Source organism: Vigna unguiculata, chromosome 10 (genome assembly GCF_004118075.2).
Source record: "Vigna unguiculata cultivar IT97K-499-35 chromosome 10, ASM411807v1, whole genome shotgun sequence".
NCBI lineage: Eukaryota > Viridiplantae > Streptophyta > Magnoliopsida > Fabales > Fabaceae > Vigna > Vigna unguiculata.
In genome coordinates, this window is record NC_040288.1 from 10,879,361 (window position 1) to 10,898,743 (window position 19,383).

Here is a 19,383-nt window from a genome sequence, read left to right on the forward strand (position 1 = left end):
TAAAACCTAAATCTATTTTTTTTAAATTCAAAATTTCTAGTTCTAATTCATTTAAAAAAAAAAACCAGTTCAGAATTCGGGAACCTGAGGACCAAATTCTGACTGGTAATTAAAAAAAAATGCAAAATGGCTGCTTGGAATTGGGTCCCTTAGGTCCTTAGGGACCCAATTCCAAACATCAAACACAAATTGTGCTATTTGTGTAATATTTGTGTACAATTTGTTATGTGGGTCAGATTAAAGAGAAATAGTGCTATGTGGGTAAAAAAATCGGATTGAATTGAAGGGGCCAGAAAGTAAAGGAAGGAGAAAAAAAATAGTAAAAGAAAAAATTTATTTGATTTGAGAGAAAATAAAAGGATTTGACCGAAAAATATAGGATTAAGTATGTTTTACTTTATAAAGTTACACATTGGAATTCCTTTCTATGTGAATGTTTGTATAGAAAAATGGAAAAAAGAAAAGGTTTATTTGAATTGAAAGAAAAATGTTAGAAATGATGCTCCAATATTTCACAACTAAGAGGGGGGGGTGAATTGGTATTAACAAATTTTGCCTAGTTTTAGCACTTTTGAAATTGTTTTGATAATAACCTTTACTTTTGAATCAATTGAAATAGTATGGTTTGATGCTTAATGTATGGAGCATTTATACTATGACAAGATAAAGAGAGAAAGAGATAAAGCACACATAATTTTTATACTAGTTCGATTCTTACGAATCTACATCTAGTTCATCTAGCAAACCACAGCTAGATATATTCACTATATCATCACAAGAATTTCAAGATTTACAAATACACTTGAAAAATCTAAATTCTAAGATAAAGGAATACAAATGCAAGGCATCCACACACTTGCACAACCACACAACAACAAGGCTATCACACACTTGCTTTAGACAGAAAACAACAGAAACAAACAGTTTCAAATTGTATCAAAACACAGGAACAAAGCCTACAAAATGGATTGAGTACACCTTTTCCAAGACTGAAATTTCTTCATCTTGCCAAGTCAAAATTGAATGTGTCTTGATAGAAATCTTCAAGAGGATCTTCCAAGATAGCTCCAAGAACCTGTTTCGCACTTCTCTTTCTTTCTTCTAGTTTTTTAGTTCCCTTCACAGAAAATGCAGAAACTGTTTTTATATAACGGCTGCTATCAGGCACAAACCTAGTCGACTACATTAGTTGGCTAGTCGACTATCGGGAAGTGCATAAACTGTTTTTATATAACAACTGCTACAGGCACGAACCTAGTCGACTACATTAGTTGGCTAGTCAACTATATTATGACAGAGTCCAACACCAAGTTCCAGGATATGGGTAGTTAACTATATTAGTAACCTAGTCAACTATCGGGGCAACAGATTGATATTTTCAGGATATCACATACATGTCAAATTAACAATGTAAATCTATTATGGGCATCATAAAAAACATAGCACATCACACATGCATACATTTAATGGCAATAATCTCCCTTTTTTTTGATGATGGCCAAAACAAGACACTATATTCAAGAGATACACTAATTCACTTGCTTTTTGTTACCCATATTTGTTACTTCATATATTGTGTTAGAAATTTTCATAATATAGATATATCAAGATAGCATGTTATGTTGATTCAGATATAAGCAGTAAATTTTTAACAATACTGAATACAGAGTTCTCCCCCTTTTTGGACATAAGCAAAACAAGGAAATAACAATTTAACACAGAGCAACATGGCAACCTAGACTAATTGAGCAGATATATGTAGAGATAAGAAGATAACCCTAAGGGACCAAAAAAGTAAGCAGCAGCGAGATGGTACACTAGTCTGACATATCATCTGCAGTGGAGTAGGTATCTTCATCCGTAGCATCATTAACAGCATTAACAGCGTTTGCTATGTGGGGATTGTCTTCTGCAGCAGCAGATTCATCGTCACTGGTATCAGAAACAGAGTTTGCAGCGTCTTTTGTAACAGGATCATCTTCCTCATCATTAATTTGATAATGCTTCAGCAATTTGGTGACCTTTGCATCCAGACGGGCAACAGAAAGAGTGAGAGCAGCTAGAGAATGTAGAACATCAGAGTGCGTGGAATGATCAGTGGATAGCGGTGGCGGTGAAGTTGCTGCAGATGGAGAAGGATCATCCTTAAATGTCCACTCATTGTCATTGAAAATAAAACCCATGTGATGAAGAGCATTAAGTTCAATGAGGTTTGAATGAGTGAGCGGAATAGAGATTTCATCAGCCAAATCAAGATTATAGTACTCAAATACTTTTGACAAGAATAAGGCGTAAGGTAGGGGATACATCTGTAATTTTGTAGTCTTGATGATGGTATCACACACAAGAGCAGACCAATTGATTTTGACCCTGGAGTTTATGGCATGCATCAGAAAGATATCCTCTGTTAGAAGTTGCCCATGATTTCCAGCTCTTAGAGCTAAAATCCAACCTATAATGAACGCTATAACACGATCATCCCTCTTCATACCACCAGTTTTGTAGAAGGTTCATTTCTTTGCACTAGACGGATTACGCAGCAAGGATTTGTATATTTCCATTTTTCGCAGATTTGGGGAACCAACATGCGACTTTTCTCCCCCTAGTTGAAAGCCAGCAACAGTGGTCCAGACATTATTATCCAAGATTATATTGACCCCTTTCACTCGTGATACCACCGTACCATTATTCTCTCGAGCATTGGCATAGAAAACCTTAAGAAGACCAGGATAGTAGATACCTCGAAGTTGTACAAATTTATCCAAGCTTTGATAGGCAAAGTGCTCTTGAAACTGAAACCCATTGTTGCGGAAGAAATCTATGTCGATATATTTTGGATTGATAATGTTGTGATCCTTCTAGTTCTTGACAAAGGTGTCGTGCTGCTCATCATCGCTGATCCAGCCATCGAGGTCGGCAGAATGAGACATGATCTTGACAACTGTGCGCTTTATACGTTTGGGACGCGAGGATTACAAAGCCATTGATGGCAGTGCAGAGATTAGGGTTTATGTGTGGTGGAGAGAGGATGAGAGAAAAAAGGGGTTTTAGGGTTCTGAACAGATTTGTGGATTTTAAAAGAGAAGAAGATTTTACCAAACCACCTCTGTGCCAGACATAGTTAACTAGGATACTAATGTAGTCGACTACTTTCAAAATATGTCACAGGAAATATGAAAAATGCGTGACTAGTTAACTAGCAAATTGACTATGTTATGCATAATAAGAAAACCTTATGCAGAAATGACAAGTCTGATGCAGGGAAAAAATATAGTGAACTAAGGAGTTGACTACGTAATGCAGAAACAGAAGAAACAATGGCGCAGTGGTGACAAATCTGATGTAGATAAAAAAATAGTTAACTACAGAGTTGACTACTTAATTCAGAAACAGAAAGACCTGATGAAGTGGTGAAAATTCTAATGCAGTATGAAGAGGATAGTTAACAACAGAGTTGACTATGTAATGCAGAGACAGAATAACAGGTACAATGGTGATAATTCTGGTGCAGTATAGTTAACTGTATTTACTGCAGAGTACAAAATATGAGGTAGTAGCTATGTAGTACATGTTAAATCAAGTATCCCAAGTTCATTTCGAAGTACATAAAATCTTTCCCTAGCCAAAGGTTTAGTGAATATGTCAGCCAATTGATTATTTGTGTCAATATATTCAATTTTGCATTCTCCTTTTGCAACATGATCTCTAATAAAATGATGTCTTATTTCTATATGTTTGGTTCTAGAGTGCATGATTGGATTCTTTGTGAGATTTATAGCACTAGTACTATCACACCTAAGAGGAATGTTGTCTAAATGAATGCCATAATCTTCTAGGTGATGCTTGATCCAAATGGATTGTGCACAACAGCTTCCTGCAGCAATATATTCTGCTTCCGTGGTAGAAAGTGCAACACATGCTTGTTTTTTAGAATGCCATGACACTAATGAACAACCTAATAGATGACATGTTCCACTAGTACTCTTTCTATCCACTTTACAGCCACCAAAATCAGAGTCACTATATCTCACCAATGATATATTAGCCCCTCTAGGATACCATAAGCCTAGACTCTTAGTGCCTTTCAAGTATTTCAAAACTCTTTTTACAGTAGTTAAGTGAGACTCCTTAGGACATGATTGAAACCGTGCACAAACACACACATTATGCATGATATCCGGACGACTAGCGGTTAAGTAAAGTAGAGAACCAATCATACCTCTATACTTTGTTTGATCAACACACTTACCTGATTCATCAATATCTAAATAGCAATTAGTGGTCATAGGTGTGGAAGATTCCTTGCAGCTGTCCATAGAAAATTTCTTTAATAAATCTGCACAGTACTTGGCTTGGTGGATGAATATACCATTCTTAACTTGCTTAATTTGTAGTCCAAGAAAGAAGGTTAATTCTCCCATCACAGACATCTCAAACTCTTGTTGCATATTTGTAGAGAATTCCTTGCACAAAGAAAGATTAGTGGATCCAAAAATGATATCATCTACATAGATTTGTACAAATAAAAGATCTTTATTGGATTTTTTGACAAATAAAGTAGCGTCAACATTACCTCTATGGAATTCACACTTAATCAAGAATAGACTAAGTCTTTCATACCATGATATTGGAGCTTGCTTTAAACCATATAGAGCTTTCTTTAGTTTGTAGACATGATTTGGAAATGCAAAATCTTGAAAACTAGGAGGTTGTTCTACAAATACTTCTTCCTTGATGTATCCATTCAAAAAAGCACTCTTCACATCCATTTGAAAGAGTTTAAAGTCCAACATTGATGCAATGGCTAGAAGAATTCTTATAGCTTCTAATCTTGCCACCAGTGCATAGGTTTCATCATAGTCAATCCCTTCTTCTTGACTATATCCTTTGGCTACAAGTCTTGCTTTATTCCTCACAATGCAGCCACTATCATTGAGTTTGTTTCTAAACATCCATTTGGTTCCAATAACTTGTTGATTTTGGTGTCGAGGAACTAGATCCCAAACTTCATTTCTTTGGAATTGGTTTAGCTCCTCTTGCATTGCAAAGTACCAATTCTCATCCTTGAGTGCATCATCTACTGTCTTTGGCTCTATTTGGGATACAAATGCCACATTTAAACATAACTGACTGAGTTGCTTCCTTGTAGACACTCCTTTTGATATGTCTCCTATCACATTGTCTAGTGACATGTCCTTTGGAGTAGTCCATACTTTTGGCAGATCATCGAGTTTAATTTGTAGTTGACTATCTGTGGCTGTATCAACAGTTTTCTCTTCAATCTGAACATTTTGAGGCTTTTCTGCTAAATCTCCCCCTGTCTCAAGAAATTCATCGCTTTTTCTAGGTTCATGCATGTTAGTATAGGTTTCCAAACATTCATCAAATGCAACATGTATTGATTCCTCAATAGTTAAAGTTCTTTTGTTGTACACCCTATATGCTTTGGTAGTAAGAGAGTAACCCAAGAATATACCTTAATCAGCCTTTGAATCAAATTTGCTAATGTTAGATTTTCCATTGTTTAATACAAAGCATTTGCATCCAAAAATTTTCAAATGAGAGATAGTTGGTTTTCTTCCTTTAAAAAGTTCATAAGGTGTTAATTTCAAAATGGGTCTTATCAATACTCTATTTAGCACATAACATGCAGTACTTACTGCATCAACCCAAAAATATTTTGGCAAATTATTTTCATTCAACATGGTTCTTGCCAATTCTTCCAAGGACCTATTTTTCCTTTCTACAACACCATTTTGCTGTGGTGTTCTAGGTGCAGAAAAATTGTGTGAGATCCCATTTTCTTCACAATATGTTTCAAAAATAGCATTTTGAAATCCACCTCCATGATCACTTCTAATGGATTTAATTCTTAAGTCTTTCTCATTTTGTATAACATTGGCAAATGTTTTAAAGACTTTGAATGTGTCATTCTTAGCAGGGATAAAGAATGTCCAAGTGTACCTTGAGTAGTCATCTACTAGAACTAAAGCATAATAATTTCCCCCAATGCTCCTAGTTCTAGAAGGCCCAAACAAGTCCATATATATTAATTCTAATGGATTAGATGTAGAAACAGTTTGCTTTGATTTGAAAAAGGTTTTGATTTGCTTGCCTTTTTGACATGCATCACATAGCCTATCTTGCTCAAACTTAATGTTAGGCAAACCATTTACCAATTTCTTTTTAGCTAGTTTGTTTAGATGTGCCATGTGAATGTGTGCAAGTCTTTTGTGCCAAACCCATGGATCATCTTTTTTAGCAAATAAGCAAAGAATGGATTTGAAATCAGAATTTTCAAAATCAACCATGTAGATATTTTGAATTATTTTTCCAACAAATACTACTTCATTTGATGATGCACAACATATCAAACAATGATTTGATTCAAAAATAACCTTCAGCCCTTTATCACACAATTGACTTATACTAAGCAAGTTATGTTTCAGCCCTTCAACTAACAGTACATTTTCAATGACAGTGGAAGAAGAACTTGTTACCTTGCCTACACCTAGAATTTTACCTCTATTGTTATCACCATAGGTAACATGACCACTTGCTTTGTATGATATTTTGTTGAATTTCTTTGCATCACCTGTCATATGTCTTGAACAACCACTATCCAAATACCACATTGATTCCTTGGCTCCAAGACTTATCTGCATAGTAATTTAAAGAGATGATGCAGGTACCCAATTGAGTTTGGGTCCTTTCATGTTAGACAAAACATTTGAATTCTTGATTATCCATTTATATTTACCTTCAGGAACACCATGCTTCTTAAAGTAACATTTATTTGATGTATGACCATATTTGCAACAGTAAAAGCATACAATAGAAGATGGTTTACTCATGTTAATGAATTTCCTTGATTCTAGTTGACTACCTAGTTGATTTTCGTGTTCTTCATATCCTATGCCTTCTTTATTCAGTACACTTCTTTGGGAATCTAGCATAGCATCTAGATAATTTCTTCCTAGAGTGAATCTAGTTAATGTACTCATTAGATATTTGATTCTCTCTAATTGTTTGGAGCAATTTTCACAATTAATCACACTCTTTTTGCAATTACCACTTTTATGCTTTTCAATATTTTCAAGCTCAGTTTTCAACTCTTCATTTTCTGTTTCAAGCTGTTTTAATCTATTTTCAAGCCACCTATTTTCACCTTTATGTCTGTTATTAGAGTATTGCAACTTTCTAGCCTCTTCATGCAACTCATTATATACATCAAGTAGTTGATAGAACCTAGTTTCATAGCTTTCATCAGTAGATTCAAGATCACTTACACTACTGGCAGAGAATTTTGTATCAGCCATCAAACACAGATTTGTTTCTTCTTCATTGCTTTCACTTGAATCACTAGAGGTGCTGAAGTCATTGTCCTCCCAAGCAATATATGCTTTCTTCACTCTCTTGGACTTGCTTGTGGCCTCACTCTTTTCCTCCAATTTCTTTTTGATCTTGAGAATTGGACACTCAGGTTTGATATGACCAGATTTGCCACACTCAAAACATGTTGGAGTGTTAGATGATGACTCTTGCCTCTTGGAAGGGAATCTTCTATTTCCTGCAGCTGCAGATTTTGCATTGGATTTATTTTTGTACTTCAAAAATTTTGAAAAACGTTTTACCATCAGATTCAGTGTCTCGGAATCAGAAGCTTCATCCTCCTGATCTGCAGTTTCTTTATCCTTGTTGGCTTTGCTTCTGCCTTCAATTTTTGCAGCAGCTTTTAATGCAATGCTTTGCCTTTTCTCTCCTTCCTCTTCCTCTTTTAAACGTCCAAGTTCCAATTCATGTTCTCTTAGTTTTCCAAAGAGGGTTGCCATACTCATTGTGGTGAGATCTCTTGATTCAGAAATTGCAGTGACCTTAGGCTGCCATGCTCTATTCAAACTTTTCAGTATTTTGATATTTAGTTCTTCCTTTTCAAAGACCTTTCCCAATGCTATGAGATAATTCACAATATGAGTGAACCTTTTTTGCACATCATAGATTGTTTCTTCAGCCTTCATCCTAAACATTTCATACTCCTGAATTAATGTGTTCTTTCTAGCTCTCTTGACTTCATCCGTGCCTTCATGAGTTACCTCTAACACATCCCACATTTCTTTTGCGGATTGACAAATTGATACCCTGTAGAATTCATCCAATGTTAGTGCAGATGAGATTATATTCTTGGCTCTCACATCATAATGAGCACGTTTATTTTCATCAGGAATCCAAGATAGGAAATCTTTAGGTATAGTTTTTCCTTCCTCAATTTTTGTAGGTATAAATGGACCATTAACAATAGCATCCCATACACCTTTATCAACTGATTCTAAAAAGATCTTCATTCTGATTTTCCAGAAGGGATAGTTATCTCCAGAAAATAAGGGTGGTCTGTTTATTGAAGCCCCTTCAAAAAAAGTCTGTGAAATATTGGCCATCTGTCAGGATCTAGTCGACTATGAATTCGACTAACCAGCTCTGGTGCCACATGTTAGAAATAATGCTCCAATATTTCACAACCAAGAGGGGGGTGAATTGGTATTAACAAATTTTGCCCAGTTTTAGCACTTTTGAAATTGTTTTGATAATAACCTTTGCTTTTGAATCAATTGAAATAGTGTGGTTTGATGCTTAATGTATGGAGCATTTATACTATGACAAGATAAAGAGAGAAAGAGATAAAGCACACAAAATTTTTATACTGGTTCGATTCTTACGAATCTACATCCAGTTCATCTAGCAAACCACAACTAGATATATTCACTATATCACAAGAATTTCAAGATTTACAAATACACTTGATAAATCTAAATTCTAAGATAAAGGAACACAAATGCAAGGCATCCACACACTTGCACAACCACACAACAGCAAGGCTATCACACACTTGCTTTAGACAGAAAACAACAAAAACAAACAGTTTCAAATTGTATCAAAACACAAGAACAAAGCCTACAAAATGGATTGAGTACACCTTTTCCAAGACTGAAATGTCTTCATCTTGCTAAGTCAAAATTGAATATGTCTTGATAGAAATCTTCAAGAGGACCTTCCAAGATAGCTCCAAGAACCTGTTTCGCACTTCTCTTTCTTTCTTCTGGTTTTTCAGTTCCCTTTACAGAAAGTGCAGAAACTGTTTTTATATAACGGCTGCTATCAGGCACGAGCCTAGTCGACTACATTAGTTGGCTAGTCGACTATCGGGAAGTGCATAAACTGTTTTTATATAACAACTGCTACAGGCACGAACCTAGTCGACTACATTAGTTGGCTAGTCATCTATATTATGACAGAGTCCAACACCAAGTTCCAGGATATGCGTAGTTAACTATATTAGTAACCTAGTCAACTATCGAGGCAACATATTGATATTTTCAGGATATCACATACATGTCAAATTAACAATGTAAATCTATTATGGGCATCATAAAAAACATAGCACATCACACATGCATACATTTAATAGCAATAAAAAAAGGATTTGACTGAAAAATATAGGATTAAATATTGGAATTCGTTTCTATGTCAAAGTTCGTATAAAATTTGTTTTTATATTCTAGTAATATAGGAAATTCATCTTTCAAAACAAACAACGTTAATTTTTAGTTATCATGTCTAATGACTATGCTGATTGGACTAACATGTTAGAACACGTGGGTGTCACATGGCTAGCACACGTAATTGCAACTTTCATACATCGCTAAAGTATACAGACAAATTTTAAATGAACTTTGAGGAGTAACAAATTATAATATCACATGTAATTACAAGAACTAAAATTATACTTAGTAGGAATAATTGTTTGAACTATTTATTATTTTAAATTTAATTTAATTTAAATTAATTTAATTTTATAGTAATTTAGTTCGAAATTTATACACTTAACCCAAATTTAAATTACTACATTATTTATTATTTTTGTTTTTTTTTTATTTTGCAATGGAAGGATGATTAGATGACAAATATTTATATCGTCTTTGGATTCATGTTAATTAAAGTTTATTTATAATATTATCATAAATTATCTAATAAATAATTTAATGATATATTTTTACTTTGATATATATTATTTTTATTTTAATCTAAACTAATATAGAAAATTAGTTAATTTATCACATAATTTTTGTAATATATTAATTATATATAATAAAATATTAATTCATAATAATTTTTTTAAAATTTATAAAATACTTAATATTTCAATAAATACTTGTATTAATTTTAGAAAAATGTTGAAATTTCAATGTTATCATTTAACACTTTAATAACATAATAATCAATTAAGTAGTTTAAAAAACTATTTCTGTTAAATATGTTTTTTGTTTTTGTATTTTACATACAAAATTGAAATTTGTCTGTCTCCCTTAAAGTTCATATAAAATTCGTCCCTATACTTTTAGTAATACATAAAATACACCCTTTTAGAGCCAAAAGAAAAAAAGTATAAAAAAATAAAAGAATATCAGTCCAGTCACGTGGCTGACACGTGTTCTGACATGTCAGTCCAGTCAACATGACCATTCGCCACATCGGCTAAAAGTTAACGTCGTTAGTTTTGGAGGACGAATTCCATACATTAATAAAGTATAGGGACACATTTTATATGAACTTTGAGAAAGGAACGAATTCCAATTTCACATGTAAGTACATAGACTAAAAACATACTTAACCCAAAAATATATAAAGATTGAATGAAAAAGGAAATAAATTAAAAATAATTATATTATGTAGTGAAATATTAATATAATTAATATTTCATTAAAAATGTTTTTGAAATTGATTAATTGTTATTCAGATAGATTCTTTTGATATTTTTTTTTCAAATAGAAAAAGAGATGTTTCTTTTAGGGTGTGTTTGGATTTGAAGATGGATTTGAGGAAGTAAGAGGAAAAAAGATGAAAGTAGAATGTGGTGATCATGGGGCTATGGTGGGGGTAAGTTATGTAGGGCTTAGAAAACGCCTTGATATTGTAAAAGTAAGGTTTGGATCGGGAAAGGTAGTATATGTAATGGGGAAGATGGAGTTTGGAGGCTAATATGTAATGGAAGTTAATTGTGTTCTATACAAAACCAGTTCTTACAAGTTAATTGTGTTCTATACAAAATCGGTTCTTAGAAGTTAATTGTGTTCTATACAATACCGGTTTTGGAGAACATAATTTCTTTTACTCTTTTTCGGCTATAGTTAACTCAACATAGTTTTTTTCATGCAAATCTTTTCCAACTTGTAGAAAAAGAGTTCCCTCATAATTTCTTCCACATCTATTTAATCTTGTCTCAACCCCATCCAATTACCTTGAACAAAAGTGCACACACTCCTGTGCAATATAAGCCTCAACTATACATCCTTAAGATACCTTTCAACTGGATACATCGAACGATATTGCACTGGGCCAGCAATCTTAGCCTCATTTGCCAAGCGAATGGGTAAATGGACCATTATGTCAAAAAAGGAAGGAGGGAATATTTTCTCTAGCTTGCACAAGGTTAAAACTATAGTTTTTCTAGTAGGTGTAAAGTGTCTAGAGTCAACATTTTAGAGCATAGCTCTCTAAAAAAAAGACTAAGTTCAATTAGGGCTTCACAAACTTCCTTTCGAAGAACACCACAAATTAAAAGAGGGAGAAAGCGATGTAAAAATACATGACAATCATGACATTTCATCCCATATATTTTCCCCCTTCAACGTCTATACATAGATAAATATTGGATGAATAACCATGTAGAACCTTCAAATCAACTAAAAATTGACAAAATGCATGTTTTTCTTAAGATGACATGGTATAACATGCATATGGAAATTTGTATTTTCCTTCTTCAATCATTGTTGGATGAAGCTCTGAACATATACCCATATGAGCAAGATCAAATCCGGAGTTTATGTTATCTTTTGTCTTTTTTTTCAAAATTCATCAATGTTCCTATGATGTTATCACAAACATTTTTTTCGATATGCAATACATCTAAATTATGACATAATTTTAGACAATTCCAATAAAGCAACAAAAAAAATTACTTTTTTTCTTCCAATTCTTTGGTAGTTGAATTTTTCCTCACATTCTTTTCTGGACAAATTTATCAAATGTCACATATATATATTCTACCACACTGAGCCAATTTAACCAAATAATAATAATAAACGATCACTATACCTACACGCAAAATCATTCAAGTAACCGGTATGGGCTGACCTAAGTCTAACCGGCCTGAACCGGTAACATAAGACGCTAAGAGGAATAACACGCCTAGGATAACATATGAGCAACACAAACCGCCAAAAGGGAGTAGTCAATTTATGCCGACAACCTTAAGACACTCAATGAAACCAAAGCCCCCTAATATCCAGTGAGCCCCGAATAGTCGAGACTAAGGGCCTAGGCCAAGGCCTAGGCCCACCTATGGCCCAAACCAGGGCCCAGCCCATACAATGGGCGAACATAATTAATAATCTATAAATACACATGGACCCCACGAATTAAAGGTACGCATTCATTACTCCATTAATCACCTGATTTGACTTTGAGAGCTTTGGCTGACTTAAGCTTCAGAGTCCTCTCTGCAGGTAACCCCTCTTGGGTCCAAGCCGATATATGCAAGGAGGGGAGAAGCCAACCGAGGAGATAACGGATATGGGTAAGATGATACTTGTGCCTAATTGATCTTATTTGTTCTCTGCAGGAACAATTGGCGCCCACCGTGGGGCACGAGACAACACCTTACTACCCATTTTTGTTCGAAGATGGTTTCAACCCGCAGTAGAGCTGGAGTGAACAAGCAAGCTGACGCTGGCCCCTCAGGACCCGCTAACATCACCCCAGATCTGGCCGCCATCCTTGACGATCAAGCCAAATTGCAACAGGAGCTGGCTGATCTGAAGAAACGCAGCGTTGATGAGATGGAGGCGCTGCGACAAGAAAACTCTCGCCTCAAGCGAAAGATCGAGGTCGATCCCACTCATAAGGGAAAGGCCAAGGAGGCGTCTGAAGCTGCAAGGTCCCCGGCCTTCCAGCCCACAGAAGAAGAAAGCGAATACAACCCCACCCCTCACACCTTCACCACCACCCAACAAACACCCATTCCCTCAACCCATCCCACTCACTTCCCCTCCACCCTACCAGGGCACACCGCGGCCCTTACCCTTGTTGCTACCCTCCCCACCACCCAGGTCCCCTACAATATACCTACCACCCTACACACTACCCATGCCCTACCTTACAACCCACACTACCTCCTTGCGACCCACATCCCCCTCACAACTTCACCTCCACCTTTCCCACTCTTGTCCACCATCCCATCCCCTCATCCACTACCACCACACCAACCTAGACGTCGCCGCCCCTTCAACGACTTCATCGCCAACACCCCCCTTCCCGCCCAGTGGGAACCCTTCACACTGGACCGCTACACTGGTGAAACCGACCCCGACGAACATCTTAAAGTCTACATCACCCATGTTGCCTTGTACACCTCCCAAGACGCAGTCTTCTGCAAAGCCTTTCCCACCACCCTCAAAGGCCCTACTCTCGAATGGTTTACAACCCTCCCACCTTACTTAATCGACAGCTTTGACGCCCTTTCACACATGTTCTCAACCTATTTCGCTGGCAGCCGCCCACATCAAACTACTACAATCTCCCTCCTGGGCATCAAGCAAGAACAAGGTAAGTCGCTCAGGGCATTTATTGATCATTTTAGTAAGGCAACCCTTCGTACCCCACACCTCAACCAGGAAATGATCCTCCAATGTATGGCCCTTACCCTTCAACCCGGCCCTTCGCCAACAATGTCTACCTCCACCCACCTGCCTCTATGCACGAGCTCAAGTTGCGTGCTGCCGACTATGTTCGCATGGAGGAAATGCAGACCCTCCACACCAAATTCTGCAATGACTATGCAGCCACCACCGCCAACCCCCCCACCACCCCCCCCCCCCCCCCGCCCTGATACCTGACCATGAGAGCCCCGCCAACCCCGCTTTACTAGATATGCTCCCCTGAATGTCCCCATATCTCGCCTCCTTGATGAGGCCTTACAAGCTGACCTCATCCTGCCACCACACAAGACAACCACTCCCCCCAAAGCTGATATGACCAAATATTGCCGCTACCATCGCAACCATGACCACACTACAGAGGACTACAAAGCACTCCAGGATAAAATTGAAGAACTGGTTCGTGCTGGTCACTTTCGTCGCTTCATCCGAAGAGTTGATCATCCCTCTCAAGCCCGTCACCCTCCTTGATCTGACCACAGACGCCCTCCCCACGACTTTCGCCACGACAGACGCCCTACCCAACCCACTAACCAGGACCCTCAACTGGCTTGCACCGATGTTACCCCTGCCGACCCTCCCCTACGTGGCACTATCAACACCATCTCTGTTGGTTTCGCTAGTGGAGGCTCCACCTCCTCTGCAGAAAGAAACACCTCCGCCATATCCAATCCATCAACCATATTACCCATTCCCATCACAGACGTCGCATGCCTCCCATCACCTTCACGGACGACAACTTTCACGGCCTCGACCACCAACAAGACGACCCCATGGTCATCACTATTGAAATCGAAAACTACGCAGTCAAGAAAGTCCTTGTTGACCAGGGCAGCTCTGTTGACATCCTTTACTGGGCAACATATCAAAAACTACAACTCCCAAACACTGCCATGGTCCTGTATGATGAACCAATCTATGGCTTTTCTGGAGAACAAGTTTCCACCCGCGGCTACATTGACCTTCACACTGTGTTTCGTGTTGGAGCCCAAACTAAAACCATTCCCATCCGCTTCCTTATCATTGACGCGCCCACATCCTATAATGTCCTCCTTGGCCGTCCCTTGCTCAACACCCTCGGCACCGTCGTCTCCACCCCTCACCTGGCCCTGAAATTCCCTTCCCCTTCTGGCGACATCCTCACCGTTCATTGCGACCAACGCTTGGCACACAAATGCTACATGGCCAGCCTACGCCCACAACTCCCAATCCAGCAAACCAACCACATCGAGCGACCACCTGGCTCCGGGATCGCTCTATCGGGCGAAGATCTAGACCCCAGAGTGGGTCGAGATGTTCGTCTCGAACCTGTCGAAGAAACCTCCCCTCTGGAACTTCCGAATGGCCACTCCATCAACCTAGGCACCGGATTAAACTCTGATGAGCGTGCCATCATCACACCTGTTCTAGTCAGCAACACGGACCTTTTCGCTTGGTCAGCTGCTGACTTACCTGGAGTAGACCCTTTGGTAGCATCCCACAAGTTATCCATCTACAAAGAAGCCCACTATATCTCTCAGATAAAACGCAAACTCGGCGAGGAACACGCCTAGCGGCTAAGGCCGAGGCCGATAAGTTACTGAGAGCAGGATTCATTGAAGAAGCTCAATACACCACTTGGCTTTCTAATGTAGTCTTGGTGAAGAAAGCCAACGGCAAGTGGCGGATGTGTGTAGATTACACAAATCTAAACAAAGTCTGTCCTCGAGATGCCTACCCCTTACCTAACATTGACCGACTTGTTGACGGCACGGCGGGAAATAAAGTACTCAGTTTCTTGGATGCATATTTTGGTTACAATCAAATTCCCATGGTCGCATCCGACATGAACAAGATCGCCTTCATCACAGACGACACCAATTATTTTTACAGAGTTATGCCTTTTGGTCTCAAAAACGTCGGAGCAACCTACCAACGGTTGATGGACAAAGTTTCCAGCCATCTGATGGGACAATGTGTCGAAGTATACGTCGATGACATGGTTGTCAAATCTCCAAGCCATCACCAACACACGCAGGACCTCTCAACAGTCTTCTCTGCATTACGCCAATACAACCTTCGCCTCAACTCCGACAAGTGTGTCTTCGGCGTCGACCGCGGTAAGTTCCTCGGCTTCATGCTAACCTAGCACGACATAGAGGCCAATCCTGAAAAGTGCAAAGCGATTATCGAAATGCGTAGTCCCACCAACATCAAAGAAGTCTAACGCCTCATAGGCCGCCTTACAGCCATTTCCCGCTTCCTGCCCAAACTAGCTGAACAAACCCAACCCATAATACAACTCCTCAAAAAATCCGCCAGGTTCACGTGGACTGACGAATTCCAGATCAAGGACCCCACCCTTTTACAATATTACCATCTGGTTTGTGCGGTCATTCAATCCGCTTTTGACCAAGTCCGCATCGAACACATTCCCAGGACCGACAACATCAGAGCCGACATCCTATCCAAATTAGCCAGCACCAAATTAAAAAGCCGCCACCGATCCCTATTGCAACAAACACTATCCACACCTTCCATCACAAATACTTGCCATAACCTAACCCACACCCCAGCCGACAACATCACCCATCCCCAAGCCCACAACTGGACCACCCCTTATATCCAATATCTCCAAACTGACAACCCCCCACAAGATGTTGACAAAACTTGGCTGGCCAAGGCAGCCAGATATACCATGATAGGTGATGACCTTTACAAACGCAGATATAGCCAACCGCTTCTCAAATGTGTCGCTGCAGAACAAGCGCAGTATATCATTAAGGAGTTGCATGAAGACATTTGCGGCTACCATTCTGACGCACACACTATGGCCACCAGAATCCTTCACGCCGGTTACTTCTGGCCGACTATAGAAGCGGACTGCTAGGACTGCGTCAAAAAATGCAAACCATGTCAAAAACATGGCAACCTCATCCACCAGAAACAATAACAACTTCATTCCATACTATCCCCGTGGCCCTTCGCTAAATGGGGAATGGATATCCTCGGCCCCTTCTCCCCCGGCAAGGGCTAGGTAAAATTCCTAATAGTAGCCGTTGATTATTTCACCAAGTGGATAGATGCCAAACCACTGACCACTATCACCGCCCAGCAAGTCCAGCAATTTTTCTGGAAAGATATTATATGCCGATATGGTGTTCCACAAACCAACATCACCGATAATAGCCGACAATTTATAGATAAGGAACTAGCCAAATTCTACACTGGTCTAGGCATCAAACACATAACCAGTTATGTGGAACACCCACAAACCAATGGACAGGCAGAGGCGGTCAACAAAGTTATCCTAGTGGAACTATGTAAACGGTTAGACAGCGCCAAAGGTCGATGGCCCGAAGAACTGGTAGTAGTGCTATGGGCTTACAGGTGCACCCCTCAGTAAGCAACAAATGAGTCCTCATTTAGCCTAGTTTACGGTGCAGACGCCATGATACCCGTCGAAATTGGCGAACCTTCCCTGCAACGAGAACTATATGACCCAACCCACAACCATCAAAACATGGTCACTCACCTCGACCTCCTACCCGAGCTTAGATACGCAACTTAGCCGCCAAACAAAGAGCTGCCATAAAGTATAATGAAAACCTATGCCCAAGATCGTTCATAAGAGGAGAATTAGTATGGAAAATGGCCAGCAGTGCAAGAAAGAAGGATGGCAAGTTCTCCGCCAATTGGGATGGCCCATACCGAATACGTGAAGACGCGGGAGGAGGAGCATATCTCCTAGAGCATTTATCTAGGGAAGAAATACCCAATACATGGAATGTGTCTCATCTCAAGTTCTACTTTAGTTAAAAACATGTATTGTATCACATCAAAACGCTTGTAACCTTGGGTGTACTCTTTTTCCTCACCTGGTCTTTTTTCCCTAAGGAGGGTTTTGGCCACGGAGGTTTTAACGAGGCACCTTAAATTCAATGAATAATAGAAAGGGTTCCCAACTTTACGCCCATTCTTTAATTCACTTCTCATATTCGTTTAAGTTCCCCACCCTTACCACAAGTAAGCGGCCTGGGTCGAACACCCTTATCTTATTGGTTAATTGGTTTAAGTTCCCCACCCTTACCAGAAGTAAGCGGCCTGGGTCGAACACCCTTAACTTGTTGGTTAATTCGTTTAAGTTCCCCACCCTTACCACAAGTAAGCGGCCTGGATCGAACACCCTTAACTTGTTGGTTAATTCGTTTAAATTTCCCACCCTTACCTCAAGTAAGCGGCCTGGGTCAAACACCCTTAACTTGTTGGTTACTTCGTTTAAGTTCCCCACCCTTACCACAAGTAAGCAGCCTGAGTCGAACACCCTTAGCTTGTTGGTTAATTCGTTTAAGTTCTCCACCCTTACCACAAGTAAGCGGCCTGGGTCAAACACCCTTAACTTGTTGGTTAATCTGTTTAAGTTCCCCACCCTTACCACAAGTAAGCGGCCTGGGTCGAACACCCTTAGCTTATTGGTCAATTCGTTTAAATTCCCTACCCTTACCACAAGTAAGCGGCCTGGGTCGAACACCCTTAACTTGTTGGTCAATTCGTTTAAATTCTCCACCCTTACCACAAGTAAGCGGCCTGGGTCGAACACCTTTAACTTGTTGGTTAATTCGTTTAAGTTCCCCACCCTTACCACAAGTAAGCGGCTTGGGTCGACAACCCTTAACTTGTTGGTTAATCCGTTTAAGTTCCCCACCCTTACTATAAGTAAGCGGCCTAGGTCGAACACCCTTAGCTTGTTGGTTAATTTGTTTAAGTTCCCCACCCTTACCACAAGTAAGCGGCCTGGGTCGAACACTCTTAACAAACACCTGATTTCGCCAAACATAAATACTATCAACATCCAACAAACAATATAGCATACTTAAAGCATTAATCATATCAAAATAAAAGCAAAGAAATGTACGGAATGCCACACACATGATGTACCAATTATTACAGACATAGGCTCTAACGATTTCAAATCATAAAAATTAAAGGTCCTATTCCGCATTGTCATCGCCACCTTCCACGTCAATTGTAACTTTCTTCTCTTCCTCGGCCGCTTCCTTCTCCACCTTCTCCTATGGGCTACTCTCAGCCTCGTTAACGAGCTGCCCATCAACAACATCTTTATTTACATCAAATTTAGAATCAGCAACATCAACATCCTTATAAAAGAAGGCCGCCTGCAACAACCCCTTCTGGAACCCATTAATATGCTCTTGGATAATACAGCCCTTCAAATCATCAAGTTCAGCCTCAGCACCCTCATATTTTTCCTTCAAGTCATCATAATCAGCCTCCAGGTCCGCTATCCTCTTATTAAGTTTTCCCTTCGAATCCAAGCAACGAACTTTCCAAGTTCCCAACCTTTTCCTCTCCTCCTCCCAACTCTCCCTCTCCTTATTTCAAGCGGCCCTCTCCTCCTCAAACTTATCAACTTTTCCTTGCAATTCCTCCACCTTTTCCCTACCTCCCTCCTTCACTTCTCGTCGATACAAAGACCTAACCCAGCGACTCAGTATCAATGCCTTGCTTCCAAATTCAACCATGGTCCTTACGAGATGATCCGCCTCCATACCATCGATAGAGTTGATGATTGTCTCTGGAAGATTAATAACAATATCTTTCCTAACAAACGTTT

The 19,383-nt window shown here is 39.2% G+C and overlaps 1 protein-coding gene across 1 annotated transcript; it reads right to left on the minus strand.

Moving 5' to 3' along the window:
• Window positions 1-6,671: 6,671 nt before the first annotated feature.
• On the minus strand, window positions 6,672-8,435 carry LOC114165228. The gene has a single exon (XM_028049886.1). The coding sequence runs from the start codon at window positions 8,433-8,435 to the stop codon at window positions 6,672-6,674; it is 1,764 nt and encodes a 587-aa protein (XP_027905687.1).
• Window positions 8,436-19,383: the final 10,948 nt, after the last annotated feature.

Coding starts and splice junctions, on each gene's coding strand:
- LOC114165228 (XM_028049886.1), bottom strand. CDS start 8,435: ATGGCCAATATTTCACAGACTTTTTTTGAAGGGGCTTCAATAAACAGA.